Genomic DNA, 23,632 nt, shown 5'->3' on the forward strand with positions numbered 1-23,632 from the left:
TTGTTTTCTCCAGAGCGGCGCAGGCTCCGGTGAGACTGGATGGACGTTTATAAGATTACAAGAGGAATAGATAGAGTGGACAGACGATATATTTTTCCTGGGGGTTGAAATGTCTAATACATTTAAGGTGAGAGGAGATGTGAGCGCAAGTTTACTTCTGTCCAGAGACGAATGAGGAGCTAGAGCCCGCATATGGCATATGGCCCGCGGGCCTGAGTTTGCCCATGCCTGAGCTAGAGTCTCTGCCTGGGGGTGGGTCGCCAATCATGGCACGTGATCCCGTTTGCCCCTCCCATTTAATCGCAGATGGGCAGCACCTGCGCGTCTGTTTCCGAGGCCCCGCCTCCGGAATCTCCGCGCATGTTCACAGTCTCCGGGTGGACGGTGTTTTCCTCTCCGCTCAGAGCTGAAGTCGGTCGGCTGTGTGTTCGGGAAATACTCGTCTCTTCCGTCGGATCACTGTCTGCGGGCCGAAGGTATCACTTTCCCTCGGTGAGTATTGAGACCGATCCCGAGCGGGGAGATCCGATGTTGGCCGTGAGCCCCGAACTGAGGGCCAGGAATTCATTTGTTTCCCAACTATCTGGGCTCGTCAGAAATGTGTCCCCTTCACTTAATCTGCATTGAACGATCCAAACCAGGAGCCCAGGCTGTCTGTTTCCACAGAATTGAAATGGAAGTCCCGCCGACAGGTCACGTGAGGCTGTGTGCCGCAGATTCGCCCCGCCCTCCGCTTTGTGACGCCAGATCACGTGGTGTGATTTTGGCCGCTGAGTCCCGTTAACTTCCCCGAACTCTCCTCGATTCCTGAGGCTCCTCACATTTGTCCTGGAGCTTTATGGCTGTTGTGTCTTCTCCCGGAGTGGGGTGGGTGAGAAAGGAGAACGTCCCAGGTTGTGGGGATCTTTGGTTTCACTGCCTGCTTTACCGAGGGACTGGGATGTGCTGATCTGGATCCAAAGGTCTCTGCCGTTCCTCGCAGTCACGGGCGGAGCAGTTACCATGCAAAGCGTGAAGTGTCCGGATGGGAAACTTTCTATGGTGTGTTGATAAAAATTTGGTGAGGGTCAAAGTATATATGGCAAAGTTCTTGTTGTTTCTTCTAACTTTGTCATTTTTGAATCTTTTATACAGTAGTATGTATCATTAATTCAGTAGCTGTGGTGTGTTCTGACGTCTCCGGACCGGCTTTTCCGTGTTTACAACAGTAGGAATAGACCCGTGAGTCTGGTGTTCAAACTGTGTTTGGAAATTCCCCCACCCCTCACTGTCACCAGTCTGTCATTCGGTGGAAATCAGGCAGAATCTCAAGTTGCACTAACAACTAAATGTTTGAAGTCATTCTGACGAAACGTCATTAACCTAAATTGTAAAGTTTGTTCCCCTCCCAAAGCTGTTCCTTACCTGCTGAGTGTTTCTGGTAATTCCAGTTTCTTTTTATTACATTTAAGCTGGAAATGGAAATGACTCGATCTGTGATAGTACATCAGTAAAGGAAGCACAACTTTTCCCTGTCAATTATCCTGGTACCAGTTTGTCTGTTATTGCTGGAAATGTGTTCAGTACAGTTGTTGCTAATGAGGTTCACATGAATAATCTCATGATCAGCTTTATGTATGAGGAGCATTTGATGGTTCTGGACCTGTGCTGGATGGAGTTCAGAGGGACGGTGGGGGTGGTGGGGGATGTATGGTTCAGTAAACCTACCGAATAGTGAAAAGCCTGGATACAGTGGACATGGAGAGGATGTTTCCATTAGACAGAGAGTCTGTGATCTGACAGCACAATCTCAGAATGAAGGTGCTTCCCGTTAAAATTCAGTTGAGAACTTTTTTTGCCAAAAGGTGTCCGAAGTGTGGAATTTGTTGCCACAGAGTGTGGTTGAGGCTGCTATTTGGGTATATTTATGACAGAGATTAATATATTCAAGATTGCTATGTAGCTTCAGGGTGACAAGAGGAAGGCAGGAATATGGTGTTGGAATAAAAATTAGCCATGTTTGAATGGTGGAGCAGATCAGATGGATCAAATCACCTAATTCTGTTCCTTATGTCTTACCATGACTGAATGATGGCTCCTTCTTATCCCATATTCCTTTGTGTCATGTGAGGGACAATAAAAGATTGTTCACTGAGATCATTATATCTGCCTTCAACGTTTAAATTTCAGTGAGTTTTGTTCTTAGTGACATTAAGCAGAAATGTTTGGTTCTCCTTTTTATTGTTAATGTGCTTCATTATCTTTCATGTTAAAGTTAGACCTGTGGTGGGAGATTTATTGGAAGAAAAACCACAACTGGAAGCAGAGCACGACTGAAGACGAGGGAACAGCAACAAGTGAACCAGCCCGAGGATTGAGAGCATCAACTGGAGCGAACCCTTCTGACTTGGAGATTCCAGTGATTAAGTCAAGAGAAAGTTTGGTGAGTCTCATTTACTCAAACTCTGGTCCTTTAGACATTCCATACCTGTACAAGGGAAGGTAGGAAACAGCTGGAGTGAGACTGAATGTGCCCTGCAGAACCAGTTATGCCTCTGTCAGACCCAGTTGCAATCAGTCCAGATCTGGTAATGTGCTTCCAGCAGCCCAGCCCTTTAAAACCACTCCCATTCTGTGGAAATCGAATCCGGAGATTGTCACTCGGAGACCATATAGTACAAACTCTTTCCAAGTACCTGGGGCTTACTCAGTTAGTCGCTCAAACAGGAACCGTCAATGACTGTTCCCGCCCAATCCACTGACTGACTAACAATTCCCCTTCACCACAGATATATCCGTCCAGATACTCCCCACACAAGACAGGCTGGAACCAAATTTATTTACTACATGACAGCCCCTAAAGACAAATTACAAAATAGTCACAATGGCTTACACACACAGAACAGACTGAAGCTGCCCTATCTCTATGCATGAGTTCACAAGGAGATAAGCATCCTGAAACCCTAGCTAGCTACCCTCAAGAAGAAATATGGCTCAGCATAGCTTAGTAAATCTATTGATCATCAGCAGTTCATACAGGCACTACCTGTATGTATAATTTATATTTTCATTTATATCTATCATTATTATTGTTATGAGCAGAGAGACAACATCTGCCGGAAGTAAATTCCTTGTATGTGCATAGGTACTTGGCGATTAAAGTCTGATTCTGATTCTGATTCTTTCAGAAAAACGAAGTGTTTAACGAAGTGTTAAACCATACTTCAGCATTCCCTTCTTTTTGATCATTACATGAGCAAAAAAACAGTAATTTGTCAAAGAGAAAGCAACCCAGTACAGCTTTGACTTCTCAGTGGGTAAAAACAGCATACAACAGTAACTATAACAATGATATGTACAACTATTAGGACATAATGCAATATCATGCCCCACATATTACCAAACAGGCCTTTGAAGATCACCATTTCAACCCTTCCGTGAACCCGTGTAAATCCTGCCCTACTTTCTTGATGCTGTCAATCTCCTAGGCAGTGTGCTTGGAGAGGGATGTAATGTTATTAGACTCATCAGGGATATAGGTGCAGCATTCTGTGTCAATAATAGCACAGGTTCCCCCTTCTCAGCTAGGATAAACTCTAAAGCCGTACGATTCTGTATGACTGTTTGCCGGATTGCAATCATTTCAGTGGATATTTCTGTTACTTGGGCCTGTGTTTCTGTCAGGGCCCCTGCAGTATTGTGGCCAGCTCCTCAAGTGTTGTATCCAAATTGATTTTCTCTCGTGAATTCCCGGCTACTCCGTAGGAGAGAAAAACTATCATCAAAGATCGCTCAGTCTCAGTTATTCCTCTCCGCTGCTGGGCACCTGCAAGTATGGCCACGATGCATGTTTCTCAGTGTAGGAAGTTCCGTTTGGTGGGGGCCTGAGATACATCTGTCAAAACACTGTGTCTGTCAGGGCCCCTAGTTCTACCCGTTTGACATAAGTGTGACAGAGACAGAAAGATCGTAACTGGATGCTGGGGTGAGCCCTCTCAAAGACATAAACACAAACACTACTGTTACGCACCCGTAACGGTTTAAATGAACCATATATATTTACCACATATGTGTAAATATAACTCCCAAACCACTGAGCTCAGGGAATACCAAGCTCAAAGTCTTGAGATGGTGAAGTATGAAAGTTCAGTTCAGCCATGGAATAAATGACAAGAGAGATATTTGTAATCCAAGGTGAATGTCGAGAGAAGGCAATTACGTTGAATTCCACAAATTCCATGGTGATAAAACGGGATAACAGTCACTGTAGGTCTTATCCATCGTTGTTCTAAATCCACATACGAATTATCACCAGAAGTAGCTTATCACAGGAGTACTGTCTGCAGAAGGAACTACCACCCAAGCAAGGGTTAACACACAGGTAGATTCCGCAAGGTACTCCCAATCCAGACCCAACACACAAAGTATTACCGACAGTGATTTCCACAGAATATCTCTTCTCACAAGTGTTTACCACATAACACACCCGAATCCAGCTAAGGGTTAACAAAAGTGGTAGCCACGAGATACTCCAACAAAATCCCCATATGGATTATACGAATTATCACCAACAGTGATTGGTCACAGGGGTACCTCTTCAAGTGATTACCACACCCAGGCAAGGGTTAGCACAAGTGGTCCTCACAGGATACTCCCAAACCAACAGATCCACTCCAGTGGATCAAACAAAGTGACAATCACACATTCAGTATACAACGCATCAATAATTAACCCACCCTTGTGCGCATAGGAGAGTCCAAACAGTGACCTTTGGCCACTAGGTCCTTTGTTTCGAACTTTCCATCTTCTTTCTTTCTCTCCGGCTGACTGTGTGTCCTTGCTTAAATAAAACAAACTTTGAGCTATGTAAACACAAGCTGCCAGCAAGTGTAAACACGCTCCATGGTCAAATAGTTTCAGCCCTCTCTCTCTCTCTTTGTAAGAATCAAACAGGAGCTGAGAAAGCAGGTGGCTGACATCACTCAGGCAATATCTGTTAAAATGACAGTCCACAGCAAGAAACCGAGAGGTTCATCACTCTCTACTATCAACCAATACAATTTCCTTTAGTCCGAGAGAGTCCTTCTACTCATTTCCTTCAGTAACACGTTTGTAGTCTGTTCGATATATCCACCGAGATTGCCCTTTCAGTTTCACAGCTGTCGGAGTGGTCAGTAACACTTGATATGCTCCTCTCCACCGAGGTCTGAGTTTCCCTCGATCGCAGTTCCTGATCAGGATAAATTCCCAGGTTCTATGGTGGGATAGTCACACCTCTCTGCAGGGTAGTTCTCTTCCTTGTAAGCCTGTCATACCTGTGAATGTAACGCTTGGAAAATTTTGGTTAGTTGGCATATTTATTTCCCCATCTCTTCCAATATCTAATTTTGCTGGTAGGCTTTCTGGGAGCAATGGTGCACAAGGTCTTGGTCCCCAGGATATCCTCATGGGCCATGCATAAATGTTTTAAACTGGTGACAACCCCGCTTACCCCTATGGCGTAACCCTTGTGGAATAGGGCTAACGGTAGGACATTCAACCAAGTGAGACCAAGTTAGTCTGGCCAGTTTACTCTTCAGAGTGCCATTGGCTCTTTCCACTCTGCTAGTGGCCCGTGGGTGGTGTACACAGTGGAATTGTTGCTGGATAGCTAGTTCGTTACATACCCCTTCGTTTACTTTCACCACAAAGTGTGGGTCATTGTCAGAGCTGAGCATCTCTGGCAGGCTGTACCTGGGAATTATATCCCATAATAATACCTTCACAACAGTCATAGCAGGATTAATGGTAGTTGGAATAGCTTCAATCCATCTACTAAACACATCTATAATAACTAAGCAGTATCTATAGCAATGTACTCTAGGCAACTTGTAGACACAGAAAAGGATCCACCTGTCAAGGGAGTTGTACCCGGTGTGCAGGGTACAGGTTACCAACCATTCCCTCCTTTCCCAGGTGTGTACAATTATGTATATAATCGACCAATATTGGTAAAAACTGTGTAGGAACACAAACCTGTCCCACTGGGGTGATCCAAAAATCTAGGTTGTGGTCTTTCTGGCACCCCATCTGGGACCACAGTTTGTGCTCCTCCTCAGAGGCGTCCCCCTGAAAATTACGTACCTCCCACATGTCCGGCAAACCCGTTCTGCTTTAGTCATGGAGGGTTGCTTGACGGGAACCCGAGGAGGCTACAACTACTGAGGATTGTGCCGCACTTTTCACTGTCTGATCTGCTAGAGCATTGTGTTTAGTGACACAGTCGGACATGCGGGTGTGGGCAGCACATTTCATAACAGCCAGAACGCGAGGTAGCTGCAGAGCGGTGAGTAAGTTGTTTACAATGGTGGCTTTACTGATGGGGTGGCCAGAGGAAGTCAGGAATCCCCATGTTCCCAGAGATCCCTGTAGTCATGTACAATTCCAAATGCATAACGGGAGTCTGTGTAAACGTTTGCACTTCAGTCTGTTGCTGGGATACAGGCACGAGTCAGAGCAAACAGCTCAGCCTTCTGGGCAGAGACAGCTGCTTCAAAAGAAGCTTGCTGAACAATTTCACTGTCTGTCACTATCGCATAGCCAGAATATTGTTTCCCTGCTGGATCCACAAAAGAGCTTCCATCCTCATAAAATTGCTTCGGGCTGAGGGGGATATTGCAGAATGGATGGGAGAGTCTGTCCTTCCTTCATGGTGATCCGGACAGGGGGACAGTTGGTGCGACCGACTTCATGGCCAGAATTTGCTCAGAGATGGGGTACAGCATCTTGGGATCGGTCAATATTAAAAGTGTGTCTCACCAAATGTCCCGCCTTCACCTCAGACTCCTTCCAGTATCGGAGTTGGCCCGCAGCCAAGTCTTGCCCGTCTCCCTCGGTGCTGGAGGCTTGTTTCAGCAAGGTGTAGGCAATGAACTCTGGGCTCTTTGGCTTGAACCCAGGGCAAACACTAACAGTGGTACGGGGAACCACCAGTTCTGTCTGTCGCCAAAGGAAATCCGGAAATTCAGCCAGTAATGTACTGCCCACTTTTCCTTTAACCTCTCCAATCACCATGACTGGGAACTTCTGTCCCTCGAGGGGTGCATAATATTGACTTTCCTCAGCTGAGCACCCCGTAATGTCACAGCACAGAGTCACATGGGGGTCGACCACTGGCAGAAGGGGTTCAGACGCAGTGGAGTCCAGATTAAGTGCCCACCACTGGGGGGTCGGAAATTGGGAAAGCTATCAGTTGTTCACCTGTCACAGGGTGACACCATTGCCTGTGCAGAGAATCTCGACTTCCAACAGACAGAGCAAGTCTCTCCCTGCTGGATTACATCCCCGACTGTTATGTGAATACGTACGTTCCGTGCCTTCAAACCCAGACAGAGTGAATGTTGCGTCTGATAACTGCAATCCCTTTTCCGATACTATTTCCCGATTGAGAGTGGTTGTAGTTACCCCCAAATCAATCATAAACGGAACTGGAATAGCAGCAACTGTCAATATTACATTGGGCTCTTCCTGAGAGGTGGTACTCACGGTAGGAAGCATCCTTGCTTGTCAATTTCTAAACGGGTTGTTGTCCCCTCCTGTCCCTTGGTAGGTTGTTGTTCCCATTTCTGATCCGCAGATATAGCCCGCTCGCATCCTTCTTCCCACTGAACATATTCACCTTTAATATTCTTTTCATATCTTTTTATTATTATTATTATTATTCAAAAATAGCACAAGTGCATCGAAGTAACAACACTTCCATTGCCTCATAAAAGAGGAAGTTATCTTGAGGATTGAAAATTTTGGGAATTAAACTAAAAAAAAGTGAGGGGAAAAATTTGCCTCTTGGCTCCAGCTGATTTTAATTGAGATGCAAGTACCGTAGATTCCGGATTATAAGCCACTACTTTTTTCCCACGCTTTGAACAGCTTTGAACACTGCGGCCTTTACTACGGTGCGGCTTATGCATGGTTTTATTTCATGCCGCCAAAAACATTTTGCCTCGTAACAGTAGACCAATAAAATTGATGAGTAGTTCACAGAGGTCCAATGAAATTGTACGATAAATCAAGCGCACTTTCACAATTAAATTATTGTAAATCAGTCATTTGTACTCACCCTCATCAACATGGAAAACACTCGAAGAAAAGCATTGTGCTGCCTTTATGGCAGTTATTTAGTTTATAATATTTTCGCTTAGTAATTCATTTGTTAATATTTTCTAGTTAAAGTTAGAAGTGTTTTAAGTATATTTGTTTTCTGTACTACATCCCGGGATGCTATGACGTCACATCCGATTTCGCCGCGTCTTGTGGGAAAATACCGGTTTGCGATAAACGGAAAGGAGGGGGCGAGCGCTTTAGACCCGCGCGAGAACGCTGCTTTTAAGTTGAAGGCGATCAATAACTTTTCCTGGTAGGCTGCAGTATATATTTTTTTACCAGTCGTTAGGAGATATTGGAATGTTGTTCGTGCACTGTTCAGTAAAAAAGTATACACAACGCAATTTGTGTGTTACTGATGCGTATGTATATTTGAAAGTAGCCGTGTTACAGGCACAGTTCAAAAAAAAGCATTTGCAATATGTATTTGTTTATGTTACCATATGGATTTAATTAAAAGTTTAAAAATCCTCACGTGTAATATCTTTCTGTGTAAATATCTCATATTACAACGTGGGACACCTGCGGCTCAAAATCCGGTGCGGCTTGTACAAGTACAAAATTGATTTTCTTTCTAAAATTAGAGCCTGCGTCTTTTAATCAGGTGCGCTCTGTAGTCCGGAATCTATGGTAGATTATTATTTTTATCTCCAAACACATAAAATTGGGTCTTTAACTTAAGTAGATAACCTTCAATTGAATGAGTTAATAATAGGTTATATTATGATTGAAGATCCACCCTTTTTTAAAATGTCAATATTAGGGGAAGTCACATAGATATTATCTAAATCTTTAATTTGTTTTGAAATTTTATCTAATTTTGCTTTAGTCTGTTTTTTAAGTTTAGTTGAATAAGAAATAATCTGACCACATAAAAATGCTTTGAATGTATCCAATATACGGTAATTAATTTAGACATACCTCCTATATCATTAAAAAGTAAAAAATTATTTTATCTGGCTTTTGATAAAACTGATAAAGTCAGAGCTTTGCAATAAAGTCTGAGACATGTGCCATGGTGGACGGCCAAAAATGTCATCGTCAAATTCAAAGGACAAACTCAAAGGCGCATGATCAGGTATAGCAATAGCGTCATATTCACAGTTTGTAACAATAGGCAAAAGACAGGGATCAACTATAATATAATCAATCCTTGAATATATTTTATAAACCTGGAAAGAAAAAGAATATTCTCTTTTATCAGGGTGTAAATGCCTCCATAATTCGATCAACCCAAAATTGGTCAAAAAAGAGAATAACTGACGCAAAATGATTTGTAAGTCGTTGATTAGTTGAGCTCTTATCAATCATAGGATTTAAGCAACAGTTTAAAAACCCCACCCATTAACAACATATACTCTTTTAAATCTGGCAGTAAAGCAAATATTTTTTTTTAAAAAGCAGGTTCATCTAAATTAGGACCATACAAATTAACCAAAACAACCTTTCTATTACAAATCACTCCTTTAACAATTAAAAATCTACCATTAGAAACTGACTCAATATCTTCTTGAGTAAATATATTAGATTTAATAAAGATAGACACAGCCTTAGTTTTGCTCTGAGAAGTAGCATGGTTTTCCATTCCACCAGCGAAAAAATCTATTTTGATCTCCTGCCTTGATATGCGTCTCCTAAGCAAAAATTATATCAGGTTGGAATCGATTAATAATTTTAAGTCTTTTTTTGTTTAATAGGATAATTCCAACCACGTATATTCCAAATCATTACATTAATCCATTTAACTGCCATACTATAATTTTATTCTAATTTACTTTATACATGCGCAGAACACATACCAATACGGGATTATCAAAGATGGCAGTGATGAAGAATAAAGCCATATAGAAAACACACATGCTCCAGAACCACCCAATGGGAAAAAACTCCTAACTCTAAACCCACCCACCCTCCCAAAAGCCTGAAAAAAAGGCAAGTGAACTAAGATAGATGCGAAGACATGGGCCACTCTGTTGGTCTCGTCTCTGCCTCCCCCCAGCCAGTACATAAAATAAATAAAATGACCTTGCAAGAAAGACAGTAAAGTCTCAACAAAGGAGAGTGTTTACATTCTATCATGTGTTAAACAGAAAAAGAACCAGAATAATATAATCTCGTAGAGAGAAAAACCAGCCCCATCTTGAGTTTAGCTTTAAATCCCTAAGAAAACTTTAAATTCAGTTATAGGGCGCTATAATAAAACAGATTTAAAAAAGTTAATAGTATACTTAACTGAACGAAATTGATGGAAATATTAATTAGTAAAATCATAGTAACTTAACCCTCCCAGATAAATATATAAAAAGAAACCCTGTTAGTAGAAAAAAAACTACCAGTTAGTAATTTAAGAAACAACAAAAAAAATCAAACCAAATATTAGATAAAAGGAACAAATCCTTTTATCCTCTTTTCTCAGTCAAATATGAAATTAACCATTTAAACAGTCAAACTTGATCCGTAAATCTTCTTTCCAAAAAAAAATCCAATAGGATGTAATGATGAGCATGTTTTCTTTTCCTCTTTTATTAATCTGTCAATGAAATATCCAAATAGCCTTCATATGTCTTATTTTCGTAGTGTGAGTAATATACAGATAATCAAACAGCTTTTCAGATAGTTCATTCAGTAGTAACGTCAGTGGTGGTGACAGGTATAGCCTGGACAAAATCCAGCTCGAATTTTGGGTCAAAGAAAGTACATGGGGAAGAATTAGGAGGAATATCTTTCATTCTTGTCGGGTAACTCAAAGAGGGAAATCTTTTCTTATCATATGCTTGTTTCATTACCAAAGCAAATCTTGCTCTTTGCTCCATTACTTCTTTTGGATAATCTTCATAAAAACGGAGCTCAGACTCATTGAATTTGAAAACTCTGTTTTCTTGACTGTCGCATTATATGATCTTTAATTTTAAAGTGATGAAAACAAGCCAAAATAAATCTTGGTCTGGTTGAGTCTTTAAATTTCGAAGTGGACAGCCTGTGTGCTCTTTCAATAGCAGGTAGCTGTGATGAAATAGTCAGAAATAGATGATGAAAGAGCTTACCAAAGTAAACCATTAAGTCTCCATTTTCAGCTCCTTACTGCAATCCAACGATTCGTATGTTGTTTCTGCGAGACTTAGTTTCCAAATCAATAATCTTATTAACGATATTTTTCCAAACGGGTTGTAGTTTCAGACAGTTTTTGCTTAGTTGACTTCAATTCCTCGTCATGATTAGAAACTTGAGTTTCCATATCTTTAAGTTTTCCCAGAATTAAGTTCATTTCATTATATTCTTTTCCAGTTGATCTTTAATTGCCTTATTCTGATCTTGAATTGATTTCAGTGTCCGAACGATATCTTCAGCCCATGATGGCATTTCATCAGATTGTTCCTTCGACGTCTTTCCTTTTTCATTACCTTTGTCAGTAGATTCATGCAGATTCTTCCCACTTCTCGTAGACATAGACATATCACTCCCCTTCAAGAATCAGCAATTAAAAATTTGAAATTCAAAATTTAAGCTGTGAGCAGGAGAGAAAACTAAGAGCAGCACAGAATTAGTGCTACTCCATCAACAGACAGAGGCAGTCTCCATTCACCTGTACTATTAGTTCCCTTCAGGGTTGATTGGCATTCGAAAGCCCTGTTCCAATGATATGTCAAAGCTCGTTGCGTTCAATTTTGGTCATTGTCAGGCCAATCCATATTATTTGTTAATGATGTTGGCTAACTTAGTTGGTAAGCATTGGAGCAGTATGGCTTTAAATTGGGGGGACAGCTTCCCATCATTAAAGGCTTGGTCTTCTGCAAAAGTGCTGTAGCAGGCCACAAAACTCATACAGGGTCGATATGCCAGACACAGGTTTGGGGTCCCATGTTTCCCTATCAGTTCTAACTTTAGACACACATTCCTGCCCTTCTCTCCAATGTAGGCCGGCTTTGGTTTGCTTACGTTGTTTTTCCTGCTGTCATTTTCGGCACTCATCCATCCATTCATGCTCTGTTTTTAACATCTCCCAACCTTTGGTATTCCTTCTGCAGTACTTACCTCTATCCTAGTGGTCGCCAACCTGTCAATTGCGATCGACTCGTCTACCTTTGAGACTTTCCCAGTAGATCCCAAAAAAAAAGAAAAATAAATACACAAATACTGTTGAAAGATTGTTTCCGGGTTGTGGGGTTTTAGTTCCATTCTTTCTACATGCGTGTAACTACACAGTGTCCCCAACCACTGGGCCGCGAGGAAACAACATGAGTCAGCTGCACCTTTCCTCATTCCCTGTCAGCCCACTGTTGAACTTGAGTGCACGCGAGGTCATCAGTCGCCTAACCGCAGTGACACCCTCATGCCAGAGATCACCAGTTGGCCTCGGGCGGCCAGCAGGAAGTCCCGTCACTACTGGCCTGGAGTGCTGCCTCTAAACCTGTTTAGCACACCGAATGTTTGTGGGGAATCCGGTGCTAAAATATTCGCAGACGACCTAATTCGGGCTCAGCGTTTCATAGGTATCAGAGCAGCTACCGTGCTGTGATCTACTGAAACAAACTTTTGTCGGCTGATAGATCCTACAAGAGGGGGTGGGCTCGTGCCCTGTCACACTCCTTGCTCGGTCGGTCACTCTCTCCGGACTGTGACTGCCACGGCCCCGGCACAGGGACCTCCGGCCCTGAGATTGTCCTCTCACCCGACCCACGATCAACCAAACCAAGCCAAGGCATCTGGCGGTGGGCGGGCAGGAGGCTGTCCAATGAGGCAATGAAGCCCTCAAAACTGCTTCAGTACCCCGAGTCCAAGCACCCTGCACTTAAACGCAAACGTGTTGAGTTTTTTCAGCGGAGAAAATCTGAGCAGCGCGGGACAGAAGCTAAGTGCCGAGAGCCACAAATCTAAATTACGGAATAGACTGGACATAAGGAACCTGCTTCGAGTATTGCTGTATTCCTATTGTGTTTAATAACCCCATCCCCCGTCGGCCGGTCCGCAAGAATATTTTCAATATTAAACCGGTCTGTGGTGGGAAAAAAGGGCGGGTGCCCCAGTGTTTATACATTATTTCTACTTCCAGGTTGTGGGGTTTTACTTCCGGTCTTTTCTGCCCTGGTGCGCATGCGTGTAACTAATTGATCTGGGTCGATCTTGCATTTTACTAAGGCCAAGGTAGGGGATCTTGGGCTTAAAATGGTTGGTGACCACTACTCTATCCCGTTATTACGTGCATTATTCCTACATCTTGCTGATAATATATTGTTCCACTTTAAAGGTATGTCACATCCGGAATTTTTTCCAGTTAGCTGAGGATTTCCTTCCACGCCGCTGTGTGGTGTTGGGAAATCATGTAGAAGGCAAGTTACAGCAGTAGTTTGCCATTGCCTTCTGCTGGGTGAGTTGTTTTGTTCACCAGCTCTAACCCAGCACAGATGAAAATGTGCAAGGGAGTCGGCTGGATTCGAACTCGGGACCTCTCGCCTCGAAGTCCAACGCTGAAGCCACTATGCCACCACTGGCATAGCCGGCAAAATTCCGCTTTACATCTGCCTTTTCCTTCCATTCCCTTTTCAACAATTTCCACTTCTTTCCTCAGTTCTTTTTCCAAATCAAATTTACTGCTTGTTCTCATGAGGTAATAACCCAGGCTCCTGCACCCTCCCCCATCCGTGGCCACATTTTGTTCCCCAATTTCTTATTCGGCACTGCACTCAACATTCACAAATATTTTTCCATGTCTGGAGAACTCTCACACAAATTGTGTCGGGCTGCTGCTGGCCCACTCGTATCAATCGACTGCAATTGACTAATGGTCTCTCAGTAATTTATTGGGCACAAAGCCTCCAGCTCAATTAACAATGAGATACATTTACCCAGCTGGCACCTGCTGCTTAATTGATGAATTTACCTGGCATGTCTGCCTCCTGGCCACTTAGTAAAATTTTGCCTACCTTATACAAATCTCCCAACAATTTCTTTCCCGATCCTGTCAAGGTATGTGATCAGCCTTGGGCGAGGCACCGTACGTCCAAAGGAACTAACGGTGAGTGACAAATTTAAAATACCCATTGGGCTCCCGTTCGGTCTCCGCAGTCCCCAGAGTGGTCCAGCTGCTCTCTCAGCCCGTCTGCTTGGCACTCCCTATATTGGGATCCTGTCCGTGATGCCAAATGTTAAAGTTGAATCTGAATAAAACTCAGGAGACCAGCTTCTTATCGACACCATGGTTTATTGTGTATTCAAGTGCCTGCAGGAGTTTGAGACCCAGTTGTCAAAGGGAAGGCACGTAAGCACTGCCACCTTCTGACAAGTCGAATGACTTAGGTTACAGCCGTATATTTATACATAGTACATCCCATACATTAATATTGCAAGATGTTATTTGAACTGGCACACCCACTAAGTGTGTTGGTGCAAAACTTAATTACTTAGATAACAGAGTTTGCTAAATGGTTTTAATTATAGATGGATGTACTGTCCAGTCCTTATCAGTTATTCCCTTTGCAAGGCCCTGACTTAATTACAAACAGATGTTCATTCCTGTCCTTATCAGTGAGTCCTTCTCCCTTTACTCAAATGAGGATGCAATGTATAATGTTATCAGCTCTCAATGTGTCTCTCTGCAAGCCACAGAGAACTGGTAATGAGTCTGTCTTAGCTAAACGCTGAAGACTGAGTTCACTTCAGTTCAAAATTCCTATTCACTCCCAATTATTCTTTTAGCCAGAGGTTACACAGGTTCAAAATGAATTTTTTATATACCCTCAATTCGTCAGGAGGGTTCAGGGGAAATATTTATGCCCAAGATAGAAACTGGTGTTACCTGTGTGTATTGTGGCAATGCAAGATGTGCTGGAGAATTTGTAAGTGGGAAGAAGTGGAGTAATATTTGCAAATCTGACTTTTTAAAGCATAATTTAGCAAGCAAACCACATATGGACAATATGCAAAAGCTTTGGTGAGAAAATCCTTCATTACCCATTACAGGCCTGCTACATAGGTTGTGTGAGAGTGCAGATGAACTCGATCAAATCCACGGGAGATCAAAGTACTTATCAACAGTGATTTGCTAGCTGTGAAAACGATTACCTCTCTGTATAAAATTCACTGTGCACATGTCACTGAGTTAAAAAAAATGCACAGTACATGATTTATGTGCACACTGGTCATTACAAATTAGAGGGGACATTGGTGGGAAGGTGGTGAGACCTCCAGTGTCCCTGATGTCCTCACCTACAAGATGTGCACCCTGCACGTTAAGGAGTTGGAACCTGAAATGGATGAATTCCGGATCATCCGGGAGTTGGAGGGGGTGATAGATATGACATGAAGAGAGGTGAGTTACACCCAAGGTGCAGGACACAGGAAACTGGGAGAGAGTCAGGAAGGGGAATGAGGTTAAATAGCCATTGCAGAGTACTCTTGTGCCAATCAAACATAACAAAAGGTAGACCACTTTAGAAACTGGTGGTGAAGGGGATTACCTGACAGAGAAAAGTCAAAGGGGTGATAGGGGATTCATTAGTTAGGGGAACAGAACAAGAGGGGACTGATATCCAAGTGGTAAGGCATGCTAGTGCTAGTGGGGGTGGAGTGGGTGATGTGGTTAAAATAAGCTGTAAGGGGAATGGGAGCCAGAATGACCAAACAGATAATGGAGAGGGTGAATTGAATTGAATTGACTTTATTAGATACATACTTCATAAACATGAGGAGTAGAAATCTTTATGTTATGTCTCCATCTAAATGTGCAATGTGTAATTTATGGTAATTTGTGATAGATCGTTTGTACATAGGACAGTCAATATAACATGGAAATGCAATTGTATCAGCATGAATTAATCAGTCTGATGGCCTGGTGGAAGATGATGCCCCGGAGCCTGTTGCTCCTTTTGCTGTGGTACCGTTTCCTGGATGGTAGCGGCAGGAACAGTTTGTGGTTGTGGTGAATTTGGTCCCCGATATCCTTTGGGCCCTTTTTATAAACCTGTCTGTGTAAATGTACTGAATAGTGGAAAGTTCACCACTACGGATGTGCTGGGCTGTCCGCAACACTCTCTGCAGTTTCCTGCAATGAAGGGAAGAACAGTTCCCATACCAGGCAGTGATGCAGCCAGTCAGGATGCTCTCAATTGTGTCCCTGTAGAAAGTCCTCAGGATTTTGGTCCCCATCCCCAACTTTTTCAACTATCTGAGGTGAAGGAGCTGCTGCTGTGCTCTTTTCACAACACAGCCGGTATGTACAGACAATGTAAGGTGCTTGGTGATGTTTATGCCGAGGAACTTAAAGCTGTTCATCTTCTTAACCCCAGATCCATTGATGTCAATAGGGGTTATCCTGTCTCCATTCCTCCTGTCATCCACAATCAGCTCCTTTGTTTTTGTGACAATGACGGAGGGTTTGTTTCCTTGATACCAGTCAGATGTTCAGATCATAGATTCAGCAGTTAGATGGTTGAGCCTAGTGCGATGAATGTGCTGAGCTGTGTATATCACAATGCAAGAAGCATCGTAGGAAAGCCAGATGAGCTCAGGACAGGGAATTATGATATTGTAGCCAATATTGGGACTTGCTTACACCCAACAGTCTGAGGGATTTAGAGGAACAAATTTGTAGAGAGATTGCAGACCATGCCAATAAACAAAAAGGTTGATTCAATAAGTGATTTTAACTTTCCATATATTGACTAGGACTCCCATACTGTAAAAGGACTAGATGGGGTAGAAAGAAAATCAATTTTGTACTTGTACAAGTCGCACCGGATTTTAAGCCGCAGGTGTCACACGTTGTAATATGAGATATTTACACAGAAAGATATTACACGTGAGGATTTTTTAACTTTTAATTAAATCCGTATGGTAACATAAACAAATACATATTGCAAATGCTTTTTTTCGAACAGTGCATGTAACACAGCTACTTTTAAATATACATACATATCGGTAACACACAAATTACGTTGCGTATACTTTTTTACTGAACAGTGCACGAACAACATTCCAATATCTCCTAATGACTGGTAAAAAAAATATATACTGCAGCCTACCAGGAAAAGTTATTGATCGCCTTCTTCATCTTCCTCCTGCGCACTAAAACCATCTAAGTCCTCTTCTTCAGTGTCCGAATTGAACAACCTCAGGATCTCGTCACTCACTTCAGTCTCTTCGTTGTCGCTCTCACTTGAGCGCACGCGGTCCTCTTCATCACGCAGCAGTCCAGCCTTTCGAAACCCGTTGGTGATGGTGGATGTTGTGACACAGCTCCACGCATTTAGGATCCACTGGCAGACTTGAGTTAAAGATGCTCTTCGCATGTGGCCTGTTTTGGTAAAGGATTTCTCGCCGCTCGTCATCCAAGTCTCCCACTCAACGCGCAGCGCCACTTTAAATGCCTGGTTCACGCTGATGTCCAGCAGCTGCAAATACTTCGTGGTGCCCCCAGGAATCACAGCTGGAATTGAGTTTGTACTCTTGATGGCAGCTTTAACTGAATCTGTTATATGGGCCCTCATGCTGTCCATAACGAGCAATGCTTTTTTCTGTGAAAAAATCCCCCTGGTCGCTTGGCGTAGCACTCTCTCAGCCAATCCTTCATTAGACTCTCCATCATCCAACCTTTCTTATTGACTTTCACCATGATTTCTTTTGGGAATTTTTCCTTTGGCATTGTCAACCGCTTAAAAATTACCATCGGTGGAAGCTTTAGTCCGGATGCTGTGCAGCTCAGAACACAAGTAAAATGCGTTCTCTCATGGCCACTTGTTTTCAGTGTGATGGACGAGTCACCTTTTTTATTAACAGTCCGAGTGAGAGGCAGGTCAAACGTCAAGGGTACTTCATCCATATTTATGATATCATCTGGCCCGATGGAATTCTCCGCTATCTTTGTTTGAGTGAATGTGCGGAAGTTAGCAAGTTTTTCCTCGTGGTCGGGAGGGAGCTGCTGACACAGAGTCGTGCGTACCCTGACGGACAGGCCTTTTCGTCTCATAAATCTAAAACACCACGATGGCCCACCTCTAAAATCTTCGATTTTCATTTTGGTGGCGATTGCTTTAGCCTTCAGTCTGATCTGCACGGTGGAAACACCGCGGCCGCCTGCTCTCTGTGTGTTAACCCAGTCTTCAAGAAAGTCTTCAAGTTCGGGCCATCTGCTATGATTACCTCTGAAAGCTTTTGTCGTCTTTTTGCATTGACTCAGTTCTTCACGCTGGCGTATCCACCGTCTCACCATCGATTCATTTATGCCAAGATTATGTGCAGCAGCTCGATTTCCTTCTTCAACCGCCAGATTGATCGCCTTTAACTTAAAGGCAGCACAATGCTTTTCTTCGACTGTTTTCCATGTTGATGAGGGTGAGTACAAATGACTGATTTACACTAATTTAATTGTGAAAGTGCGCTTGATTTATCGTACAATTTCATTGGACCTCTGTGAACTACTCATCAATTTTATTGGTCTACTGTTACGAGGCAAAATGTTTTTGGCGGCATGAAAAAAAACATGCATTAGCCGCACCGTAGTATAGGCCGCAGTGTTCAAAGCGTGGGAAAAAAGTAGCGGCTTATAGTCCGGAATTTACGGTAATCTCATCTGAAATGTTGTCCTACACCCATTGATGGATTTTGTAAATCTTTTTACAGGTTAAAAACAAGAAGGAATTTGTCTCCAGGAAGTTCAAACACGGCACACCACTTTTGTTGTCTCTGTCCAGATATTTAAGAAGTGGAGCAAGGGATTCAATTGACCATCCTTCCTGCTCAGACTGTGGGGAGGGATTCACTCGGTCATTTGACCAACTGGCACGCCTGTCATTTTACACAGGAGAAAGGCCTTTCACTTGCTCAAACAGTGAGAATGGATTCACTCGGTTATCACAATTGAAGGTACATCAGCAAGTTCACACTGGGCAAGGCCATTCACCTGTTCTGTGTGTGAGAAAGGATTCAGTCAGTCTTCCCACCTGTGGACACACCGGTCAGTTCACTCTGGGCAAAGGCTGGTGATCTGCTGAATATCTGGGAAAGGATTCACTCAGTCATCTGACCTAATGGCACACCAGCGTGTTCACACTGGGGAGAGGCCGTTCACCTGCTCAGTCTGTGGGAAGGGATTCACTCATTCATCCACCCTACAGAGACACCAGCGTGTTCACACTGGGGAGAGGCCGTTCACTTGCTCAGTCTGTGGGAAGAGATTCACTCAGTCATCCCACCTACACAGACACCAGCGTGTTCACACTGGGGAGAGGCCGTTCACTTGCTCAGTCTGTGGGAAGAGATTCACTAAGTCATCCCACCTACAGAGACATCATCGAGTTCACACTGGGGAAAAGCCGTTCACCTGCTCAGTCTGTGGGAAGAGATTCACTGACTCATCCCACCTACAGAGACATCATCGAGTTCACACTGGGGAGAAGCCGTTCACCTGCTCAGTCTGTGGGAAGGGATTCACTGATCCATCTACCCTACAGAGACACCAGCGTGTTCACACTGGGGAGAGGCCGTTCACTTGCTCAGTCTGTGGGAAGAGATTCACTCATTCATCCACCCTACAGAGACACCAGCGTGTTCACACTGGGGAGAGGCCGTTCACTTGCTCAGTCTGTGGGAAGAGATTCACTAAGTCATCCCAACTACAGAGACATCATCGAGTTCACACTGGGGAGAGGCCATTCACCTGCTCAGTCTGTGGGAAGAGATTCACTCGGTCATCCACCCTACAGAGACACCAGCGTGTTCACACTGGGGAGAGGCCGTTCACTTGCTCAGTCTGTGGGAAGAGATTCACTAAGTCATCCCAACTACAGAGACATCATCGAGTTCACACTGGGGAGAGGCCGTTCACCTGCTCAGTCTGTGGGAAGACATTCACTCGGTCATCCAACCTGCAAAGTCATCAGCGAGTTCACACAGGGGAGAAGCCATTCACCTGCTCAGTCTGTGGGAAGGGATTCAGTGATCCATCTACCCTACAGAGTCATCAGCGAGTTCACACTGGGGAGAAGCCGTTCACCTGCTCAGTCTGTGGGAAGAGATTCACTCAGTCATCCAGCCTACAGAGTCATCAGCGAATTCACACTGGGGAGAGGCCATTCACCTGCTCAGTCTGTGGGAAGAGATTCACTCGGTCATCCACCCTACAGAGACACCAGCGTGTTCACACTGGGGAGAGGCCGTTCACTTGCTCAGTCTGTGGGAAGGGATTCACTGATCCATCTACCCTACAGAGTCATCAGCGAGTTCACACTGGGGAGAAGCCATTCACCTGCTCAGTCTGTGGGAAGAGATTCACTCAGTCATCCCACCTACAGAGACATCAGCGATTTCACACCGGGGAGAGGCCATTCACCTGCTCAGACTGTGGGAAGAGATTCACTCAGTCATCTCACCTACTGGTACACCAGCGAGTTCACACTGGGGAGAGGCCATTCACCTGCTCAGAATGTGGGAAGGGATTCACTCGGTCGTTTGAACTGAAGGTACATCAGCGAGTTCACACTGGGGAGAGGCCATTCACCTGCTCAGAATGTGGGAAGGGATTCACTCGGTCGTTTGAACTGAAGGTACATCAGAGAGTTCACACTGGGGAGTGGCCTTTCTCCTGCTCAGACTGTGGGAAGGGATTCAATCGGTCATCTCAACTACTGGCACACCAGCAAGTTCACACTGGGGAGTGGCCTTTCTCCTGCTCAGAATGTGGGAAACAATTCACTAAGTCATCCACCTTACTGGTACATCAGCGAGTTCACACTGGGGAGAAGCCGTTCAACTGCTCAGAATGTGGGAAGAAATTCACACACTCTTCCACCCTTCAGAGACATCAGCGAGTTCACACTGGGGAGAAGCCATTCACCTGCTCAGAGTGTGGGAAGGGATTCATTCGGTCATCCGACCTACTGGCACACCAGCAAGTTCACATTGTGGAGTGGCTTTTCACCTGCTCAGAATGTGGGAAAGTATTCACTAAGTCATCCATCTTACTGGTACATCAGCGAGTTCACACTGGGGAGAAGCCGTTCACCTGCTCAGTCTGTGGGAAGACATTCACTCGGTCATCCAACCTGCAAAGTCATCAGCGAGTTCACACAGGGGAGAAGCCATTCACCTGCTCAGTCTGTGGGAAGGGATTCACTCAGTCATCCACCCTACAGAGTCATCAGCGAGTTCACACTGGGGAGAGGCCATTCACCTGTTCAGAGTGTGGGAAAGGATTCACTCAGTCATCCCAACTACTGGCACACCAGCAAGTTCACACTGGGGAGTGGCTTTTTACCTGCTCAGAATGTGGGAAGGGATTCATTTCGCCATATAAACTGAAGATACATCAGCGAGTTCACACTGGGGAGAAGCCGTTCACCTGCTCAGAATGTGGGAAGAGATTCATTCAGTTATCCCAACTACAGAGACATCAGCGAGTTCACACTGGGGAGAGGCCGTTCACCTGCTCAGTCTGTGGGAAGAGATTCACTGATCCATCCTACCTAGAGAGTCACCAGCGAGTTCACACTGGGGAGAGGCCATTCACCTGCTCAGACTGTGGGAAGGGATTCACTCAGTTATCCAACCTACGGAGACATCAGCAAGTTCACACTCGGGAGAAGCCATTCACCTGCTCAGACTGTGGGAAGGGATTCACTCAGTCATCCCAACTACTGGAACACAAGTCAGTTCATAGTGGGGAGTGGCCATTGTTATGAATCCCTAGGTTTCGTTGGATATGGACTGTCATTTTAAGAGAGATTAAGAAGGTGAATCAGTCTGACTTGCTGCTTGTTTACATTGCTCGCAGCTTGTTTAGATTTAACTGAGGACACAGACACTCAGAGTCAGACGGAGATGGATGAAAAATGGAAGGATTGAAACCAGGGAACTAGTGGCCAAAGGTCACTGTTTAGAACTTTCCTTTGCCAACAAGGGTGGGTTAATTATCCATTCACCGTACATCGAATGTATGGTTGTCACCTCATTTAACCCATAGGAGTGGATCTGATTTGGGATATCCTGTGGAGACCACTTATGTGTTAACCCTTGCCTGGGTGTGATGTGGTCATTCATTTGAAGATGATACCCCTCATGACAAGTCACTTTTGGTGATAATTCGTATATAGATTTGTAAAGATGACGGATAAAATCTACAGCAACTGTTCTCTCATTTTAACACTGTGGAACCTGTAGAACAGACAGACAGACAGATGTACTTTATTGATCATGAAGGAAATTGAGTTTCGTTAGAGTCGCACCAACCAAGAATAGTGTAGAGATATAGCAATATAAAACCATCAATAATTAAATAATAATAAGTTAATCTTTGCAAGTGGAAATAAGTCCAGGACCAGCCTATTGGCTCAGGGTGTCTGACACTCCGAGGGAAGATTAGAAAAGCTTGACGGCCACAGGCAGGAAGGACTTCCTGTGACGCTCAGTGTTACATCTTGGTGGAATGAGTCTCTGGCTGAATGTACTCCTGTGCCTAACCAGTACATTATGGACCGGATGGGAGTCATTGTCCAAGATGGCATGCAACTTGGACAGCATCCTCTTTTCAGACACCACCGCCAGAGAGTGCATTTCCACCCCCAGAACATCACTGGCATTATGAATGAGTTTGTTGATTCTGTTGGTGTCTGCTACCCTCAGCCTGCTGTCCCAGCACACAACAGCAAACATGATAGCACTGGTCACCACAGCCTCGTAGAACATCCTCAGCATCGTCTGGTAGATGTCAAAGGACCTGAGTCTCCTCAGGAAATAGAGACGGCTCTAACCCTTCTTGTAAACAGCCTGAGTGTTCTTTGAGCAGTCCAGTTTATTGTTAATTCATATCCCCAGGTATTTTTAATCCTCCACCATGTCCACACTGACCCCTTGAATGGAAACAGGGGTCACCGGTGCCTTAGCCCTGCTCAAGTCCACCACCAGCTCCTTAGTCTTTTTCACATTAAGCTGCAGATGATTCTGCTCGTACTATCGATGCAATGCTCCTCAGACAGGATGAAGAGGTCAATACTCCCCAATGCCATTAGGCTTTACAATTCAACTGCCAGGACTTAAGAACTTTTTTTTTAAAGCTATTATTAATGCTTTTTGAGTTAGTGATTTAGATGCATATCATATTATTACTGAGTTAAGTATTGTATGTAATTAGTTTTTGCTACAACAAGTGTATGGGACATTGGAAAAAAGGTTGAATTTCCCCATGGGGATGAATAAAGTATCTATCTATCTATCCATGTGACAAAGATTCCCACCATAGCTCTGTACTCAGCCTAATCTCCTTTGCTGTTATTGGAGTATAAAAGTATAAATTTACCAAAACTATGAAGTCAGTTTTGAAACTTGCTATTTGATTGAAACTGCTATTTGATATGCATGGGTAGGAGAATGAAAACTTAAGAATGTAGAAGGCAATAGTATGTTAATGAGAGGTAGCCAAAGAACTAAAGAGATGTAGGTTAGAACATGATTAAGTCACATAATCCTAGGACTATTATTTGCTATGCATGTATCCTTAAAATGTAGAAGACAATGGTGTGTTAAT

At 43.8% G+C, this 23,632-nt stretch overlaps 2 protein-coding genes across 2 annotated transcripts in view; one reads left to right on the forward strand and one right to left on the reverse strand.

The window, feature by feature from the left end:
- Positions 1-23,632, reverse strand: part of LOC140722119 (uncharacterized) — a 1,111,870-nt gene that overhangs the window by 289,033 nt on the left and 799,205 nt on the right. The gene's annotated exons all lie outside the window — the stretch shown is intronic.
- LOC140722091 (uncharacterized) lies at positions 17,497-21,990 on the forward strand. Its single transcript, XM_073036883.1, has 2 exons — positions 17,497-17,552; positions 19,316-21,990. Exons 1-2 carry the CDS (start codon positions 17,497-17,499, stop codon positions 21,789-21,791), a joined length of 2,532 nt encoding a protein of 843 aa, XP_072892984.1. The 3' UTR covers positions 21,792-21,990.

The sequence above is a fragment of the Hemitrygon akajei genome, unplaced genomic scaffold (assembly GCF_048418815.1).
Source record: "Hemitrygon akajei unplaced genomic scaffold, sHemAka1.3 Scf000069, whole genome shotgun sequence".
NCBI lineage: Eukaryota > Metazoa > Chordata > Chondrichthyes > Myliobatiformes > Dasyatidae > Hemitrygon > Hemitrygon akajei.